Source organism: Rhinopithecus bieti, unplaced genomic scaffold (genome assembly GCF_001698545.2).
Source record: "Rhinopithecus bieti isolate Rb0 unplaced genomic scaffold, ASM169854v2 scaffold_65, whole genome shotgun sequence".
Lineage (NCBI taxonomy): Eukaryota > Metazoa > Chordata > Mammalia > Primates > Cercopithecidae > Rhinopithecus > Rhinopithecus bieti.
In genome coordinates, this window is record NW_016803344.1 from 5,784,661 (window position 1) to 5,802,762 (window position 18,102).

The 18,102-nt window shown below is 39.6% G+C and overlaps 1 protein-coding gene across 7 annotated transcripts in view; it reads left to right on the forward strand.

Moving 5' to 3' along the window:
• The window catches only part of ITCH (itchy E3 ubiquitin protein ligase), a 136,481-nt gene that overhangs the window by 67,338 nt on the left and 51,041 nt on the right, over positions 1-18,102 (forward strand). For 6 of the 7 annotated variants that reach the window (XM_017878612.1, XM_017878617.1, XM_017878645.1 and 3 more), the window contains 5 exons: positions 4,151-4,308; positions 6,147-6,336; positions 8,348-8,443; positions 11,400-11,574; positions 15,481-15,550. In XM_017878612.1, the coding sequence (XP_017734101.1) occupies positions 4,151-4,308; positions 6,147-6,336; positions 8,348-8,443; positions 11,400-11,574; positions 15,481-15,550 (689 nt within the window). Of the gene's footprint in view, positions 1-4,150; positions 4,309-6,146; positions 6,337-8,347; positions 8,444-11,399; positions 11,575-15,480; positions 15,551-18,102 lie in introns of those variants that run through there. The other variant, XM_017878655.1, reaches the window with a different exon arrangement.

Genomic DNA, 18,102 nt, shown 5'->3' on the forward strand with positions numbered 1-18,102 from the left:
TTTTTTTTTTTTTTTTTTAAGTAGAGACGGGGTTTCATTATCATGTTGATCAGGCTGGTCTCGAACTCCTGACCTTGTGATCCTTCTGCCTCGGTCTCCCAAAGTGCTGGGATTACAGGCATGAGCCACCGCACCCTTCCAGGCGTGAGCCACCGTGCCCAGCCAACTGCATTTAAAAAAAGAGTATAGTGAAGGAAAGGGGAATGGGAAAACAGCTTGAGGAACAGATAGGATTGAGGAAACATTTTAGGTTTGGGTGATTGATTATATTTGTGGAGTAAGACAAAAGGTCTGTAAGAAAGGAATGTAATTAAGATGCAAGGAAGCATTAAAAGATGTTGGGCAGTCCTAGAGGATATAGTCTGCCATCCCGGACATAATAGGCAAATCATCCTTGAAGAAGGGGAGAGAGACTTTTTCAGACATGGGAAACAGATGAAGATAGTTAGTGGCACAGAGAAATTTTAAGGTATGGGAGAAAGTTGAGGGATAGCAGATAATCATTATTTTAGGGAAGAGGAAGAGTCAGGGATAGCTACAGATTGGTATTGGCAGTTTGAGGAGATGGAAAAGGTTTGCAAGGGGCACTGGGGATGGGTCCAGGAGTGGATTAGAGATGTAGAAACTGATTGATTTCTAAGCAGTATAGATAACCCAAATGAAGTTGTTGAATAATGTCAACTGTAGCTAATGTTGGCTTGGTCTCTTTGACATAATCCAGTTTTAGGAATTTGAATACTCTATAATAGAAATATATAGACTGAAGCACAATTTTAATTGTTTTCTATCTTTTGCCTAGGTCTGTATGATTGTATAGGACTTAGAGCTTTTTGTCGTGCCAAATTATTAATTTCTTTATTCACATTAATTTTAATACCAGCACACTAATCTCATTGAACCCATGGTTTTACTACTAGGTTGGGTTGTCAAAATCATCCATCATTTATAATTCCCTAGCTCCCAAGAGTCTTGAGCTGTGATTTGTTTGTTTGTTTGTTTGTTTGTTTGTTTGTTTTTGAGACAGTCTTGGTCTATTGCCCAGGCTGGAGTGCCGTGGTGCAGTCTCCGCTCACCACAACCTCTGCCTCTTGGGTTCAAGTGATCCTCCCAGCTCAGCCTTCTGAGTAGCTGGGACTACAGGTGCATGCCTAGCTAATTTTTGTATTTTTAGTAGAGATGGGGTTTTGCCATATAGGCCAGGCTGGTCTCAAACTCTTGATCTCAAGTGATCTGTCCACCTTGGCCTCCTAAAGTGTTGGGATTACAGGCATGAGCCACTGTGCCCCGGCAATTTCTTCTTTTTAGTAAGAGGGGAGAGAAGAGTTTTTGTCTTAAATAATTGGAAGTGAAAACCTCTGACCTTATCTTTACTGGGCCCAGTGGAAAATTTATCAGGATCATTTGTAGAGCAGCCTGCTCTTTAATATACTAGTTTACTTAGTTTATTTACTCCACTAAAATACACCTGACTTCTCAACTGGAACATTCTTCAGCATTACTTGTTGGTCCGAGAGAATAGTAGTGAACAAAGTAGATAAGGGATTAGTTGTGGTGAAAGAATTTCTGGGAGGAGAAGCAGTTGGGCAAGGGTGAAGGAATTGAAACTACTAGGGAAAGTAGCCTATGATGAAGCTCAAGTGAGGCGTGAAGTGAGCTGATGAACTGTAAAGATTGTGGGAGGAGTTGAAGGTTGTGATGAGACCGAATAAAAGATATTGCAGGAGGCAGGTAGAATGAATAGGAAGTTGTAGTTAAAAGGATTTTAGAGTTCAAGATCTAGAAAGAGGAACAATTCTCAGTATCAAGGAAATTTAAGGAGTTGTGTGGATTATCAGATAATTCCATTGAAAAATTGAGATCAAAATGTTAGAAGGGTACACAGCATTGATGTTAAAATTCCCGAAATGTTAATCCCCAGCAACAAATCATAGCATTTTTGGAATCCAGTTTCTGCTGTACCTTTATCATAGTAGGTTTATCTCATGCACTTAATGTTCCCCCTCCCTCACGTATCCCTAAAACTTGTCTAGCACTGAATGTGCAATTTAGTATGAATTTTCTAGCTGAAAGACTTTTAGGAATCTTGTAGTCAAGATAATACATTTTAGGATTCATTCTTTGGTCACATAACTCATCAGTAGCAGAGTCAGAGCTAGAAACCTTAATTTCCCAATTTTTGGTCTATTCTACTAGTTGTTACCTGTTATTTAAAAAGCAGCGGGAACTCTTCTTTCAAACTAATTAAGAACCTCTTAAAATAGCATGGAGAGACAATATGCAGTCTTAAATGGTTTTGGAAACCTCAATTAGAAGGGAAGCAGTGTCAAAGCTGACTCTTCCTGCATTCATACTATGTTCTGCAGGTAGTCAACACTAATCAGGTGCTGACTGCCAATTACTGATTTGTCCCTCTATTAAAAATCCCTCTATTAAAAAAAAGTAGTGCTTGTCATAACTTACTGTCCACATATATAATCTGGGGATCTTGTTAAAATGCTAGCTCTGATGTAGTAGGTCTAGAATAGTTTTGAAGTTTGGGCATTTCTGACAAGCTCCTATATAGTGCTTGTCCTTTTGTTTTAAAGACCACACTTTGAATAGAAAGGCCCTAAAGGATTTCTGTGGTACATAGTTTGAAAATGTATTTTAAAATATGAGGATGGGTACGCAGCGGCTCATGCCTATCATCGTAGCACTTTGGGAGGCCAAGGAGGGAGGATTGCTGGAGGTCAGGAGTTCAAGACCAGCCTGGGCAACATGGCAAAACCCTGTCTCTACAAAATAATTAGCTGGGCATAGTGGTAGGCGCCTGTAGTCCTACCTAGTCAGGAGGCTGAGGCATAAGAACTAGAACCTGGGAGGTGAAGGTTGCAGTGAGCCGAGATCACACCACTGCACTCCAGCCTGGGCGATGGAATGAGACTCTGTCTAAAAAAAAAGAAAGAAAAAAAAAACTATGCGAGGAGAGAGATGTTAATTAGCTTGACTGTAGTAATGTTTTTCACTATGTATATCAAAACATCATGTTATACAGTTTTTATTAAAAATAAATCATTGCAATACACGTTTTACAGAAAAATAATTTAATACATGGTACTGTGTCTCTGTTTCTTTGTTTTGTTTGAGACAGGATCTCACTCTGTCTCCCAGGTTGGAGTGCAGTGGCGCAAGCTCAGCTCACTGCAACCTCCACTTCCCAGACTCAAACAATCCTCCCACCTCAGCCTCCTCAGTAGCTTCGACTACAGGCGTGCCCCACCATGCCCAGCTACTTTTTAAATTTTTTTGTACAGACAGGGTCTTGTCATGTTGCCCAGGCTGATCTCTCACTCCTGCACTTAAGTGATCCTTTCACCTCAGCCTCCCAGAGTGCTGCAATTACAAGCGTGAGCCACAGCACCCAGCCTCTGTTAATTGAATCTATTAGATTTTATTTTGTTCAGGCTTATTCTGAAATTCCTAGGAGTATGGGTTAGTACCGTGTAGTGGTTTGGAGGTAGTACATACCAGAGCCTTGGCTGAGACATCTGCAGACTGGCTACTTATGCCCTTGTTTCTAATCTGTGACTAGAGCCCCTCTGGAAGGAAAAGGAATCAACCATATTTAGCTAACAGTAGCAGTAGCTTTCAGTCTGACGTTTCCTGTTAGTGTTCTTCCCTCCTTTCTATCCCTCCAGTTGATGTCATTGCTTTGAAGAAATGACAGCTCCTTTCAAAAAAGGTCTGTGGGTACTTCTACTCTAAATCACTAGCTTTGAACATTTTGTGTACCATTGTACTGAGGCGGGGAATATCAGGGTCTAGTCTCTGGGAAATACGTGCACTTCGTTCTCCTAGCATGGAAAAACCAGACCTGCCTCAAACTTGAATTAATATTAATAGCCAGTGGAAACCAGGAAACAACAATGGTAAAGTTATCTGTGCTTGTGATAAAGTAATACCCTTTATAAGGATTTTGAGAACCTGACTTTGTTCCTGTTCATATAGGGCCTCCTGAAGGCTTATTTGAAATACGAACCAGCATACCTAATAGTTCTGAATGGCCACACGTATTCCTGTGCCCTTGGACAACCCATCACTCTATCTCTAGATGTTAAATTCAGGGAGTATTCATTTTCTCTCCCCTTCCTTTTCCCCTCTTCTTACCCAGACTGAGCACAAATGGATCAGATGATCCCGAAGATGCAGGAGCTGGTGAAAATAGGAGAGTCAATGGGAATAATTCTCCATCACTCTCAAATGGCGGTTTTAAACCTTCTAGACCTCCAAGACCTTCACGACCACCACCACCCACCCCACGTAGACCAGGTTTGTATTCCAGCTCTCAGTACTCTCATAAATAATGTTCTGGTTGGCAATTAATTCTCAGGTAAGCGTCAGGAAATTCTTTTAGGTGAATTTTCTGCGTGTATTTTTACATTTAAGATTTTGGAAGAGAATGATCTTTCTGTAGGTAACCAAAAGTGCCTTTTTCCTAAGTTTTTATTCAAGGTAACGTTACTGAGGCAGTGCTCTATTGAGAATGAAAATGACGTGCATAATATAAAGTGTAGGCGGTACAGATAACATTGCAATAACATTGCACCTTTCTTACATGGTTTGTAACTATAACATAAATGTATTAAATAGTCAAGAATTTGGTTGCTTATTCCTAGTATATCCTTTAAAAAGTTAGTAAGGCCGGGCGCGGTGGCTCAAGCCTGTAATCCCAGCACTTTGGGAGGCCGAGACGGGCGGATCACAAGGTCAGGAGATTGAGACCATCCTGGCTAACACGGTGAAACCCCGTCTCTACTAAAAGATACAAAAAACTAGCCGGGCGAGGTGGCGGGCGCCTGTAGTCCTAGCTACTCTGGAGGCTGAGGCAGGAGAATGGCGTAAACCCGGGAGGCAGAACTTGCAGTGAGCTGAGATCCGGCCACTGCACTCCAGCCTGGGCGACAGAGCGAGACTCCGTCTCAAAATAAAATAAAATAAAATAAAAGTTAGTAAGTGAAAACTCAACAGTGCTAAATGACTCAGATTTTAAATAAAAAATACACAACAGATAAGAATGTTTTAGGTAGTAAAAATGTGAACACCTACAGTTAGAATATCCATTTCTCTGATAGCCAGAACAAATCTTTAATCTTATCTTTTATTATTTCTCTCTGCTAATATATGGGCAGGGAATGCAGTGTAGTTAAACCAAATATTACTGGGAAAGTACATTAGTTCTCTGCAAATCATTTTCTTAAATGAATTTCTATTCAGTTATACATCCTCCCCTTTTTATTTTTTAATTTTCTGAGACAGGGTCTCACTATCTCACCCAGACTGGAATGTGGTGACATCTCAGCTCACTGCCACCTCTGCTTCCCAGGCTCAAGTGATTCTCTAGCCTCCGCCTCCTGAGTAGCTGGTACCACAGTCATGAGCCACCAATGCCTGGCTAAATTTTTATATTTTTTGTAGAGATGGAGTTTTGCCATGTTGTCCAGGCTGGTCTGGAGCTCCTGAGCTGAGAGTGATCCACCTGCCTCGGCCTCCCAAAGCATGGGAATTACAGGCATAAGGCACTGCAACCACATCTTCCCCTTTTATAGATAATTTGATTAACAGTATATTGTGAGTCTTTAAGATGTCTTTATTATAAACTTGTTGACCTCCTCTAGACATTGTTTTGTCCACAAGTATTTCTTAAAGGTGTAATATATGACCAGTTACTATTTGTAAGAATATTATTGCTTATCAGTCAGACCTTCCATATTATAACCAACATAAAAAATTGGTCTGTAATCTGCAGGGTTTCACAGGAAAGCAGTTTTAAAGAGCTGGAATATTAATAAATGAACTTAAAATACCAAGGAATATTAATGATTTCCTATTCTAAAAGTTTTTATTTCCTATGACATCAGGAGATCAGAGAACCTGTACATGCTTTGTAATTAATAATGGGACATAGGGGTAGACAGGACCGAAGAAGTAAACAAGCCTATTAAGCGGCAGCGTTGGTTATTTCCATTACTTACTTCTTTAAGTAATTTTCACCTGTGTATCTACATCTTAAGTTTTATATTTGTCATCTGCCTTTTATTTGTTAAAATTCTATCCTGAATCTTAGAAAATAAAAGATTCTTTTCCTATTTTCCCCAAATCTTTTATAGCATCTGTCAATGGGTCACCATCTGCCACTTCTGAAAGTGATGGGTCTAGTACAGGCTCTCTGCCACCGACAAATACAAATACAAATACATCTGAAGGAGCAACATCTGGATTAATAATTCCTCTTACTATATCTGGAGGCTCAGGCCCTAGGCCATTAAATCCTGTAACTCAAGCTCCCTTGCCACCTGGGTGAGTAACTTTTGAAATTAACACACATTGTCTTTAGTCTTCTCCATAAGCCTGCTTATTAATAAGGAAAATAATAGTAAACAACAGTAAACTCCATTATTTCAATCACTCCTTTTAAATTGCTTTATTTTGAGATGGAGTCTTGCTCTGTCTCCCAGGCTGGAGTGCAGTGGCGCGATCTCGGCTCACTGCAACCTCCGCACCCTGGGTTCAAGTAATTCTCCTGCCTTAGCCTCCCTGGTAGCTAGGATTACAGGTGTGCACTATGAAGCCCGGCTAATTTTTGTACTTTTAGTAGAGACGGGGTTTTACCATGTTGGCTAGGCTGATCTCGAACTCCTGACCTCAAGTGATCGACCCACCTCAACCTCCAAAAGTGCTGGGGTTACAGGCATGAGCTACTGCACCCAGCCGACTGTTTTTATGATATTATAACTGATTTTGGGGGATGTAGAGTCAAAATGAACAAGGAAAACACACCATATTTGAAATCTTCAAGGCAAAGTGGAAAATATATTTTTTCATCAATGGACCCTGAAAGTTAACCAAGGCCAATTAATAAAATAATCACCTAATTCCAATTGCTTTTTTCTTTGAGGGGGAAAAAAATCCCTTTTTAATATCAAAATTTTGTTTCATCATAAAATCATTATAGGCTGGGCATGGTGGCTCATGCCTGTAATCCCAGCACTTTGGGAGGCCGAGGCGGTCAGATCACCTGAGGTCAGGAGTTCGAGACCAGCCTGGCCAACATGGTGAAATCCCATCTCTACTAAAAATACAAAAAATTAGCCAGACATGGTAGCGGGTGCCTGTAATCCCAGCTACTCAGATTCTGAGGCAGGAGAATTGACTGAACCTGGAAGGTGGAGGTTGCAGTGAGCCAAGATCACGCCACTGCCCTCCAGCCTGGGCAACAAGAGCAAAACTCCATCTTGGGGAAAAAAGAAAAATCATTATAGCAAAGTGATAGATAATTCAGAAAACTGAGAAAATTTGTGCTCATAATCCCATTTTAATCTCTACTGATTATTTTAAGACTATTTTCATAGATTGTTTTTAAGATACTCAAATGTAATTTTTTCTTGTTTATTTTTTATTTGTTTGTTTGAGATGAAATCTTGCTCTGTCACCCAAGCTGTAGTGCAGCAGTGGGATCTTGGCTCACTGTAACCTCCACCTTCCAGGTTCAAGTGATTCTTCTGCCTCAGCATCCCAAGTAGTTGGGATTACAGGCACCTTGCCACTATGCCTGGCCAATTTTTTTTTTTTTTTGATATGGAGTCTTGCTCTGTCGTCCAGGCTGGAGTGCAACGGTATAATCTTGGCTCACTGCAACCTTTGCCTCCCAGGTTAAAGTGATTCTCCTGCCTCAGCCTCCTGAGTAGTTGGGACTACAGGTGCCCACCATCACATCCAACTAATTTTTGTATTTTCAGTAGAGACAAGGTTTCACCATGTTGGCTAGGCTGGTCTTGAACTCCTGACCTCGAGTAATCCACCCGTCTTGGCCTCCCAAAGTGTTGGGATTACAGGTGTGAGCCACTGCGCCCTAGTTTTTGTATTTTTAGTAGAGTTGGGGTTTCACCATGTTGGCCAGGCTCATCTTGAACTCCTGACCTCAAGTGATCCGGCCTCCTCGGCCTCCCAAAGTGCTGGGATTACAGGCATGAGCCACTGCGCCTGTCCGTTTGTTTCCACTCAAATCCTGATTATACCCTGATTGACAGTGACTTTGGTATCCTAGCTTGACTGACCTCAAGCCTCTTTAGGATGTATTTTCTCCTAGAGCAGATACTTGCATAGAAGAAGTTGAATTCACTGTGTGCCACCGCCTGAAGATTACATTTCTCCGCTTTATTCTTAAATTGTATTTGTATCATCTTTCTAAACTGATATCCTTATTTGCCTTAGTTCAATAGTGGTCATTTAATGGAAAAGGCAAAGACAAGATTAAAAAGCCAAGTAACTCATGCAAGTATTTTACCAGCCTTCTAATTTTGTATTTAAGTTGGGAGCAGAGAGTGGACCAGCACGGACGAGTTTACTATGTAGATCATGTTGAGAAAAGAACAACATGGGATAGACCAGAACCTCTACCTCCTGGGTAAGTATCTGAATTTAAAAAGAATAATTTTGTTTAGTCAGAATTGTGGATTACATCTGTGTAGTCTTCCCTACATTTCTGTTTTACTTTTTCCTGTCAACCCTTTCTCTGTCCACTTTGTTTTGTGGTAAGTACAAATGAGAAAGAAGAGAGCTAGACAACTGATTAATTCAGAACCTGATAAATGATTTTTGTTTTCACTCATATTTCTTTCTTTTTTTCTTTATTATATAGAAACAACATCTTGCTATGTCGCCCAGGCTGTTTTTGAACTCCTGAGCTCAAGCCATCCTCCTGCCTTGGCCCCCCAAAGTGCTGGGATTACAGGTGTGAGCTATCACGCCTGGCCCTATTTTCACTCATTTCTGACCTAAAGATTCCCTAGGTTGGCCGGGCGCAGTGGCTCACCCTGTAATCCCAGCACTTTGGGAGGCCGAGGCAGGCGGATCACGAGGTCAAAAGATTGAGACCATCCTGGCTAACACGATGAAACCCTGTGTCTACTAAAAATAAAAAAAAAATAGCCGGGCATGGTGGCGGGTGCCTATAGTCCCAGCTACTCAGGAGGCTGAGGCGGGAGAATGATGTGAATCTGGGAGACGGAGCTTGCAGTGAGCAGAGATCACTCCAGCCTGGGTGACAGAGCAAGACTCCGTCTCAAAAAAAAAATTTTTTTTTTCCTTGACTTTTCTTGTCTAAACTGTTTACCTGTTTACTAATACTGTAGTTTGAGTATTAGTTTCTTCAAGGGTAATTATTTAAATGAATAAGAATTAGAGCCCCATCATATATTAAAATGAAGTTCTTATTATATTAAAAAACTGTAATAGCAAAATCATTTCAAATTAATTGGGGAAGTTAATATATTAATACATGGTGTTAAGCCTTTAACATTAACGTTATAGTCCAGGCGCGGTGGCTCATGCCTGTAATCCCAGCACCTTGGGAGGCTGAGGTGGGCGGATCACGAGGTCAAGAGATCGAGACCAACCTGGCCAACATGGTGAAACCCCATCTCTACTAAAAATTAAAAAATTAGCTGGGCACCATGGTGTGCGCCTATAGTCCCAGCTACTCGGGAGGCTGAGGCAGGAGAATGGCTTGAACCTGGGAGGCGGAGGTTGCAGTGAGCCAAGATTGCACCCGTGCACTCCAGCCTGGAGACAGAGGAAGACTGTCAAAAAAAAAAAAAAAAAAAAAAAAACCCCAAAAAAAGAAACCTTATATAAAATAATTGGAGAAAAAATATTTTTTAATCCAGAGGAATATCAGTAGCAAACATGGAAAAATACTTAACCTTGTTAGTAATCTGAAGGAAATATACCCTGAAAAGGTACTGTTTTAGTTATTAAATTAGCAGATAATATCAAGTGTTGGTGAGGAACTTTACCTTATTAATTGCTGCTGTGGCTGGGCACAGTGGCTGATGCCTGAAATCCTAGCACTTTGGGAGGCCAAGGTAGGATGGGCGCTTGAGGCCAGGAGTTTGACACCAGCCTGGGTAGCATAGTGAGACCCCGTTGCTATAGAAAGTAAAAAAAATTAGCTGGGCATGGTGGCATATACCTGTGGTCCTAGTTAATCAGGAGTCTGAAGAGGGAGAATCTCTTGAGCCTAGGAGTTCAAGATTACAGTGAACTGTGATCGTGCCACTGTACTCCTGGTCAGCAGAGCCAGACCCTGTCATCCTCCCTGCATCTGCCCACCATAATTATGTATTAATACATACCATAATCCTCTATGTGAAATTTATCCTAAAGAAACAATTCAAAGGAAGAAACAATTTGCTGCATTAAAGATATTCATTGTTTTATTTTTTATAACATGAGAATATTGGAAACCACCCTAAATAACCAACCAGGTAGAAATCATGAAATCATTCGATTCATTTATGAATTATGTTCATAATCAACACAATCAGTTATGTTTCAAATGGTTTATTTAGAACATTTGTATCAATATTTACTTACATATTTTGTACCCATTTAAAATGATAGGAAGTTGGCCAGGCTTGGTGGCTCACTCCTGTAATCCCAGCACTTTGGGAGGCCGAGGTGGGCAGATCACCTGAGGTCGGGAGTTCGAGACCAGACTGACCAACATGTAGAAACTCCGTCTCTACTAAAAATACAAAATTAGCCAAGCGTGGTGATGCATGCCTGTAATCCCAGCTACTCAGGAGGCTGAGGCAGGAGAATCGCTTGAACCCAAGAGGCAGAGGTTGTGGTGAGCCGAGATCGCGCCATTGCACTCCAGCCTGGGCAACAAGAGGGAAACTCTGTCTCAAAAAAATAAAAATAAAAAAAGATAGGAAGTTAGTTGTGTTCTTGCAAAAAATTTTGTGTGTGTTTGATTTATTTTTATTTTTTTGAGATGGAGACTCACTCTGTTGCCCAGGCTGGAGTGTATTGGCATGATCTCAGCTCACTGCAGCCCCCACCTCACAGCTCCAAGCAGTTCTTCTGCTCAGCCTCTCGCGTAGCTGGGACTATGGATCTGTGCCACCACACCTGGCTAATTTTTTGTATTTTTAGTAGAGATGGGGGCTTCACCATATTGGCCAGGCTAGTCTTGAACTCCTGACCTCAAGTGATCCACCCACTTTGGCCTCCCAAAGTGCTGGGATCACAGGTGTGAGCCACTGCACCTGGCCAAAAGTGCTTTTGATATCTGTCCAAAGCTATAAATTCAATTTGTGTCCCTGTTATGATTGAAACAGTGAAAAGAACATTGACAAGAAGCTCAAAACTTAATGACTGAGACTTACTCACTAAGTATGTATTGCATTTTAAGAACCTAACTAATGCATCTTATGAACTTTCAAGAAGTAAATTTATTTAAAAATACATAAAAGACTCCATATAAATCAAAAGTAGTTTCACAAGGTGAAATCTTCTGTCTGTTTCACAAGTATTTGTTGAATTAGCTTGTTTTTTTTTTTTTTTTTCTGATTTAGCTGGGAACGGCGGGTTGACAACATGGGACGTATTTATTATGTTGACCATTTCACAAGAACAACAACATGGCAGAGGCCAACACTGGAATCTGTCCGGAACTATGAACAATGGCAGCTACAGCGTAGTCAGCTTCAAGGAGCAATGCAGCAGTTTAACCAGAGATTCATTTATGGGGTGAGCAGGCTGTTGTTTAATAAACTAGTAAGACTATTTTGTTTCTAGCCCCTTCCAGCATATGTCATGGAAAGCACTAAAAAGAAGGTACAAGTAGCATGGCAACCCAGTTGTTGCTGTTAGTAGGTATTATTTTTAGACCTCGTCTGGGGTATTCTGTGTGTGATCTAATCTTTCCTTTTAGTAATTTGCTTAAGTCCAACTTCCTTTTCTTTTAATGTCAAAATAAGCAAAAAAGAAGTTAGGACAACTTAAAATTCATGAACAAAAGAATAGTAAAAATAAACTCAAGCAGCTTGAAAATAATTAAAACATTTCTAAATTTGCTAGTGACTTGGGTCTAAGAGCATCTGACTCTAACGTGGTTGTACAAAACTCATGATAGAGTTTAACCACTTTTTACCATTTGGAGGTAAGGCTTACCTAAAAAATTATTTGGTACTCTGGCAGACTGAAGAAATTTGATCCTTTATAGGAGTATGCTTACTGTATTATTCTGTCTTTAAATCTTTATTATCTTTGATATAGAATCATTTCCCTTCTGGAAACAAATGGTTTAAATTTTACATATTTTCCTATAGAGCAATATTGCAGTAATAGTGTAAGTACACCAAAATCTTCCTTTGCTATGCAGTCTTTGGTGGTAGGAATTTTGTAATCTCTCAAGTCATACAATATCATTGATCTTTTCTCTGGAGGAAAAGGAAAATAATCCGTTGAGAAATTTGATTCTCTGTGCCAAACAAGATGGATTTGTTATATAGAACCTAAATGGAAGAAAATCAAGTCTTATAAGAGCTCAGGAGAAAATGCCCCTCTCCATCACCATCTCTTCTCCACTGCCATTGGTATCATCCCTGTTGGAATTCATCAGCGTAAAACAGCACCTTTCACATTCCTGTCCTGACCAGGCATGGTTTTATCCCTTTTCTTCATATTCTTGCCTATTCCTGATACCTCATCATCATAATAGTCAGCACTCACTGATGTAGACAAATTCACCTTTATCAGCAGCCTTCCCTTTGTTCCCTGCTTATGACTCAAGTACTTTTCTTTCATATAACAATTTTTCCTGCCACTTTCTCTGAACAAATGTTAACTATATTTCCCCTCCCAGTGGTTTTAAAGCTGAAATTAATTGTGTCTCTTGTGTACTTTACCCTTCTTTTCATTGTTTTTTCTATGCTGTTTTACATCTTCCTTTCTAAATTATAATCACCTGTGGTATGCCTGGCCAAATTTCTTCTAGGTTTGAATGCCTAGCTTGCCTGCCTTCTTTAAAACTAGTTTCCACATGGGTGTTCAGTGGAAAGAGCATGGGCTTTGGAGTCAGACACGTCTGGGTTCAAACCCTGGTTCCACAGTTAACTTTCTCTGTATGACTTTGAGTAAGTTACTTAACCTCATCAAGACTTATTTCCTTTATCTGTAAAATAAATACAGATATAAAATTGCCTCAGTTTTTCTGAGGATTCTTTAAAATAAAGTTCCAATATATTTGGCATGTACTGAAGGCTTAGAAACGTTAGTTCCCATCTCTTCTCTTCTTCATATTCACCTCTGTATATGTACCCTTTATCTCATTTTTGCATTACACAATCTTTCAAAACATTCTTTTAGAAGAGAGATTTAGCAGATTTCTGGAGCACCAACTGTATATTTTGACTACTGTAAATCTGACCGATTAGGACTCGGGGTCTTCGGAATTTTTTTTTAAGGGCAGCTTCTCCTTCATCATCTTGTTCCCTCCCACCAATCCAACATAATCTGAACAATTTTCTGAAATTTTTACTCTTTGTACTTGATGTAGAGTGGTTTGAAATTACATAGAATCTAAACAGCCTATTTTAGTTAACATAGCCAAAGATATAAGATGAAATGAATTAATTTAACATCCTTAATAACATTTACTTTAAAAATGATGGGATGTTGCTGAGAAATAGTATGTTTATTGAGTATATGAAGTGGCCTTTGGCTGCCATTGTTGTTGTGACTCTTACTAGCATACAGAAACTGTCATGCACCCAGCATTTTAAGTCTCAGAGTGGATGTGGTTGATGATAAAACACTGTGTAATGGTTATTCCTAGTCCATGGCTTAATTGTGCATGTCCCTAGTTTATCTGTCCAGGGAGAGCCAGTGGGGTTGGCTTCAGTCTTAAAATTGTCAGTACAGTATGTCTTGTGCCAAACTTTTCAGACCTCACTGTAACTTGGGCTCAGACCTTTTGTAGTGTTTCCTGCTGGCCTCCCTGTCCTCACATCTTTTCATAATCGTGTCTATCAGGAGGAGGGAGGTAGTTCTCGACAGCACTAAATCCAAGTTATTATATCAGTAATGTAATATATCTCATATCCTTCAAGACCTCATCAATCAACCAGGTTTCTGTAATAGGCCAGTGACAGGGGGTTGGAGGGGATGGGTAAAGAAACAAAAAGAGATAGCAAGGGAGCTGCTCTATATTGAGATTTAGGAGAAACAACCAAATGTAACGTAAGGACTTTGTTTGGATCCTGATTTTAACAAATAAGCAATCATGCATTTAATTACAGATTAGGTATTAGATGATAAAATTAACATTGATTCTTTACTACATGTCATAATGACATTGTGATTATGTAAGAAAATGTCAGCTGGATGCAGTTACTCATGCCTTTAATCCCAGTACTTTGGGAAGCCAAGGTAGGCGGATTGCCTGAGGTCAGGACTTTGAGACCAGCCTGGCCAACACAGGGAAACTCCGAAGCTCCTTCTCTACTAAAAATACAAAAATCAGCTGGGCGTGTGGCATGCGCCTGTAATCCCAGCTACTCAGGAGACAGAGGGAGGAGAATCACTTGAACCTGGGAGGTGGAGGTTGCAGTGAGCCGAGATCATGCCACTGTACTCCAGCCTGGGTGACAGAGCAAGACTCTATCTCAAAAAAAAAAAGAAAAAAAAATTTTTAGAGAGGCATACTAAAATATGTAGAGGTGAAATAATGTTTGATTTTCGCTTCAACAAAGAACAGGAGAAAAGAGATAAAGAAACTTCGCTAAGTCTTGATCAGTGTTGAATCCTGGTGCTGGGTATGTGGGATTCATTGTCCTATTTTACTTGTTTTTTTTCTTCCCCATAAGTAAAATTATGTTTAATGCAGTTAGACTCTTGTTTATCTTACTAAAGAAGAAAGGGTTTAACCAAGTCTTACAGGGTGACCATATAATTATCTCTATTTAATTATACATTTAAATCAAAACATTTAATATCCCTACACGGAGTCAGTATGACTTTTGTTTTCTTTTTCCAAAGGTTGACTCTTACTTTGCTTTTATCATATCTAGCCAAATCTTTCTCTCCACCAGTGTGATCATTGGAAACAGAACTTTTAAGAAGTCTTCCATACAGTTCTAGGCTCATTAACACTTTCCAGCTGGAATCCTTTCCTTTCACTCATCTGACAGCCCGCTCTTCCTATTCCCCCAACTCTCTTCTCATAATTCTTTGTATGTCACATGTTCAGTATTTGATCTTCTGTTCTTGAGTTACACATGCAATATTTTTCACCGTCATCTGATGATTCTGGGTACTGGTATTATAAATTACTTTTGTGGGGGGTTTTATGTTTTTCTAATTTTTAAATTATTGATGTAAAATTTGTAGCACAGAGGAAAAAATGGTCATTTTGGGGATGAGGATTACGTATTTGTATAATATTTTAATTTTAAATAATTTTAAATGTTAGGTAATGTTTGCACAGGTTTCTTTTAAACCAAACCAAAGTGTATTGGCATTTATCCATAACCATGTGACACTTCTTTAAGATGGCAAACTCTCTGTGTTGCCAGGAAAGGGAAATCAGAACTCACAAACTTGCTGTCAGATAATTTGTTGTTAATAGTTTCATCACTTCTTGGTTCTTTTTAGAATCAAGATTTATTTGCTACATCACAAAGTAAAGAATTTGATCCTCTTGGTCCATTGCCACCTGGATGGGGTAAGTCACATGAGTTTCTTCATTGAATTCTGTCATTTCATTTTTTTTTCTTCCAATTCTGTCATTTTAAAACAGATATTTATGTCTGATACTGTGCTGTTGCTTAAGTGAATGTCTGGGAAGTTTTTTTTTTAATGTATCAGTTTAATTTACAAGTAGGCCTTAAATTCCCCAAACATTAAGTGGACACTTTAAAACTTTTATTGACACTCAGAATTATTTTACTCTTCTACAGTTTAAAAATACTGATCACCCAGCAATAAAAAAGGAATGGGCTGTTGATACACACAGTAGGTCTGGGTGGACTTCAAGAGTAATTTGCTTAATGAAGAAAGTCAGTCTCAAAAGATCACATCCTGTGTGATTCAATTCATATAACATTCTCAAAATGACAAAACTAGAGATGGAGACCATATTAGTACTTGTCAGGAAACAGGGTAGGTGGGAAGTGGATACAAATATTAAAAGGTAACATAAGGGAATAATTATGTGATGATGATGATTCCATCATACAAGATGATTCTGTATCTTGATTTTGGTGATAGGTGATTACATAAATGTATACATGAGATAATGCATAGAACTATACATTTACAGAAATGAACTCAGCTTTTAAACATGGTGAAAATTTAACAATGTTTGTGGTTAACAATAATGTACCAATGCCACTTCTGTGGTTTTGATACTGTACTATAGTTATATAAGATGTCACCCTCGGAGAAAAATGAAGTATATGTGAGACTTTGTGCAATTTTTTGCATCCTGTGAGTAATAATTAATTCAAAATAAAAAGCTTTTAAAAAATTTGTTCAGAGTTTGGTTAAGTTGGCATTATCTGATAGAAGAGTGGAAGGAGCACATGTGAAGGTGTCAACTTCATGCTCTGTACCATGGAGCTCATGAGCGTATCCTGTTATTGAGGATATTTGATACCTCAGTTATTAAAATAGACCTTAATAGACTTCAAGCTGGACCTACCCTAGTAGGTTCTATTTTATAGTGTTATGTAGTACTCATAGCATTATAGCAAGGTTTCAGAATAAAGATGGCAGTATAGAAAGTTTTGCATAGAAGCAAGATAATAATATAATAGAAAGTGGACAGCAACATAAAGCCCATTGTGGAACCAGAGTTTTGTCTTAAAGAGCTGAAGATATTTCATAATATTGGGATAAATTCAGAAAGTGATATTTCTAGATTGGGAAAAATTGGTCCTCAAGTTACATTGCTCTAGCAATACTGAGTAATGGAGAAAAAATATTGGTGTGTCAGGATCACATGAATGGGGTTAATAAATGCTACTGGTGGTGTACACTTTTCTTTGAGAAATCTCATTGCTCTTATTTAAAGGTATCTATTCTCAAAACACTTCTGTGAGTCAATAAGGTAAAAAAATGTGTTAGGCCATACTTACAACTGTTATTGTTATTAGCTTATAACAACAGGAGGACATACGAAAGTTGTGGGCCAGGTGCAGCGACTTATACTTCATAATCCTAACACTTTAGGAGGCTGAGGCAGGTGAATCACTTGAGTTTAGGAGTTCAAGACCAGCCTGACCAACATGGTGAAACCCCGTCTCTACTCAAAATACAAAAAAATTAGCTGGGCGTGATGGTGCGTGACTGTAATCCCAGCTGCTCCGGAGGCTGAGGCAGGAGAATTACTTGAACCCGGGAGGCGGAGGTTGCAGTGAGCCGAGATCACACCATTGCACTCCAGCATAGGCGACAGAGCGAGACTCTGTCTCAAAAAGAAAAAAAATTAGCCAGGCATGGTGGTGCTTGCCTATAGTCCCAGTTACTCTTGAGGCTGACGTGGGAGGATCGCTTGAGCTTGGGAGTTTGAGGCTTCAGTGAGCCAAGATCATGCTATTGCACTCCAGCCTGGGTGACAGAGCAAGACCCTGTCTCAAAAAAAAGAAGAAAGTAAGTTGTGAGTTTCTGTCTTTACCAAAGCCTGGCAGCCTGGAGTTAAGGAGTCCTCTGTCTGTGTTGAAGCCTAAGAGTGGTCAGTGAATGGTTAGTATGAAGTACTTTAGGAGAGGGGATGTTGCCCTTACAAGGCATATTAAACTTAACCTGTCAGATTGCGTTCCCAGACATTGATGGTTTTATTTCTAGAGTTTCCCAGCTTTATTTCTAGAGTTGTATGCCTTATGTTAAAGAAGGAGAAAAAAACTCATGCACTAAAAGGATATATCCAAAGGATATGTATTTATCCTCTTAATTTTATCGCAGGCCAGGCATGGTGGCTCACACCTGTCATCTCAGTGCTTTGGGAGGCCAAAGTGGGAGCATTGCTTGAGCCCAGGAGTTGGAGACCAGCCTGGGCAACATAGTGAAAACCTGTCTCTATAAAAAAATACATGGCGGGCGCCTGTAGTCCCAGCTACTCCGGAGGCTGAGGCAGGAGAATGGCGTAAACCCGGGAGGCGGAGCTTGCAGTAAGCTGAGATCCGGCCACTGCACTCCAGACCGGGCAACAGAGCAAGACTCCGTCTCAAAAAAAAAAAAAAATACAAAAAAAAAAAAAAAAAAATTTGGGTGGGG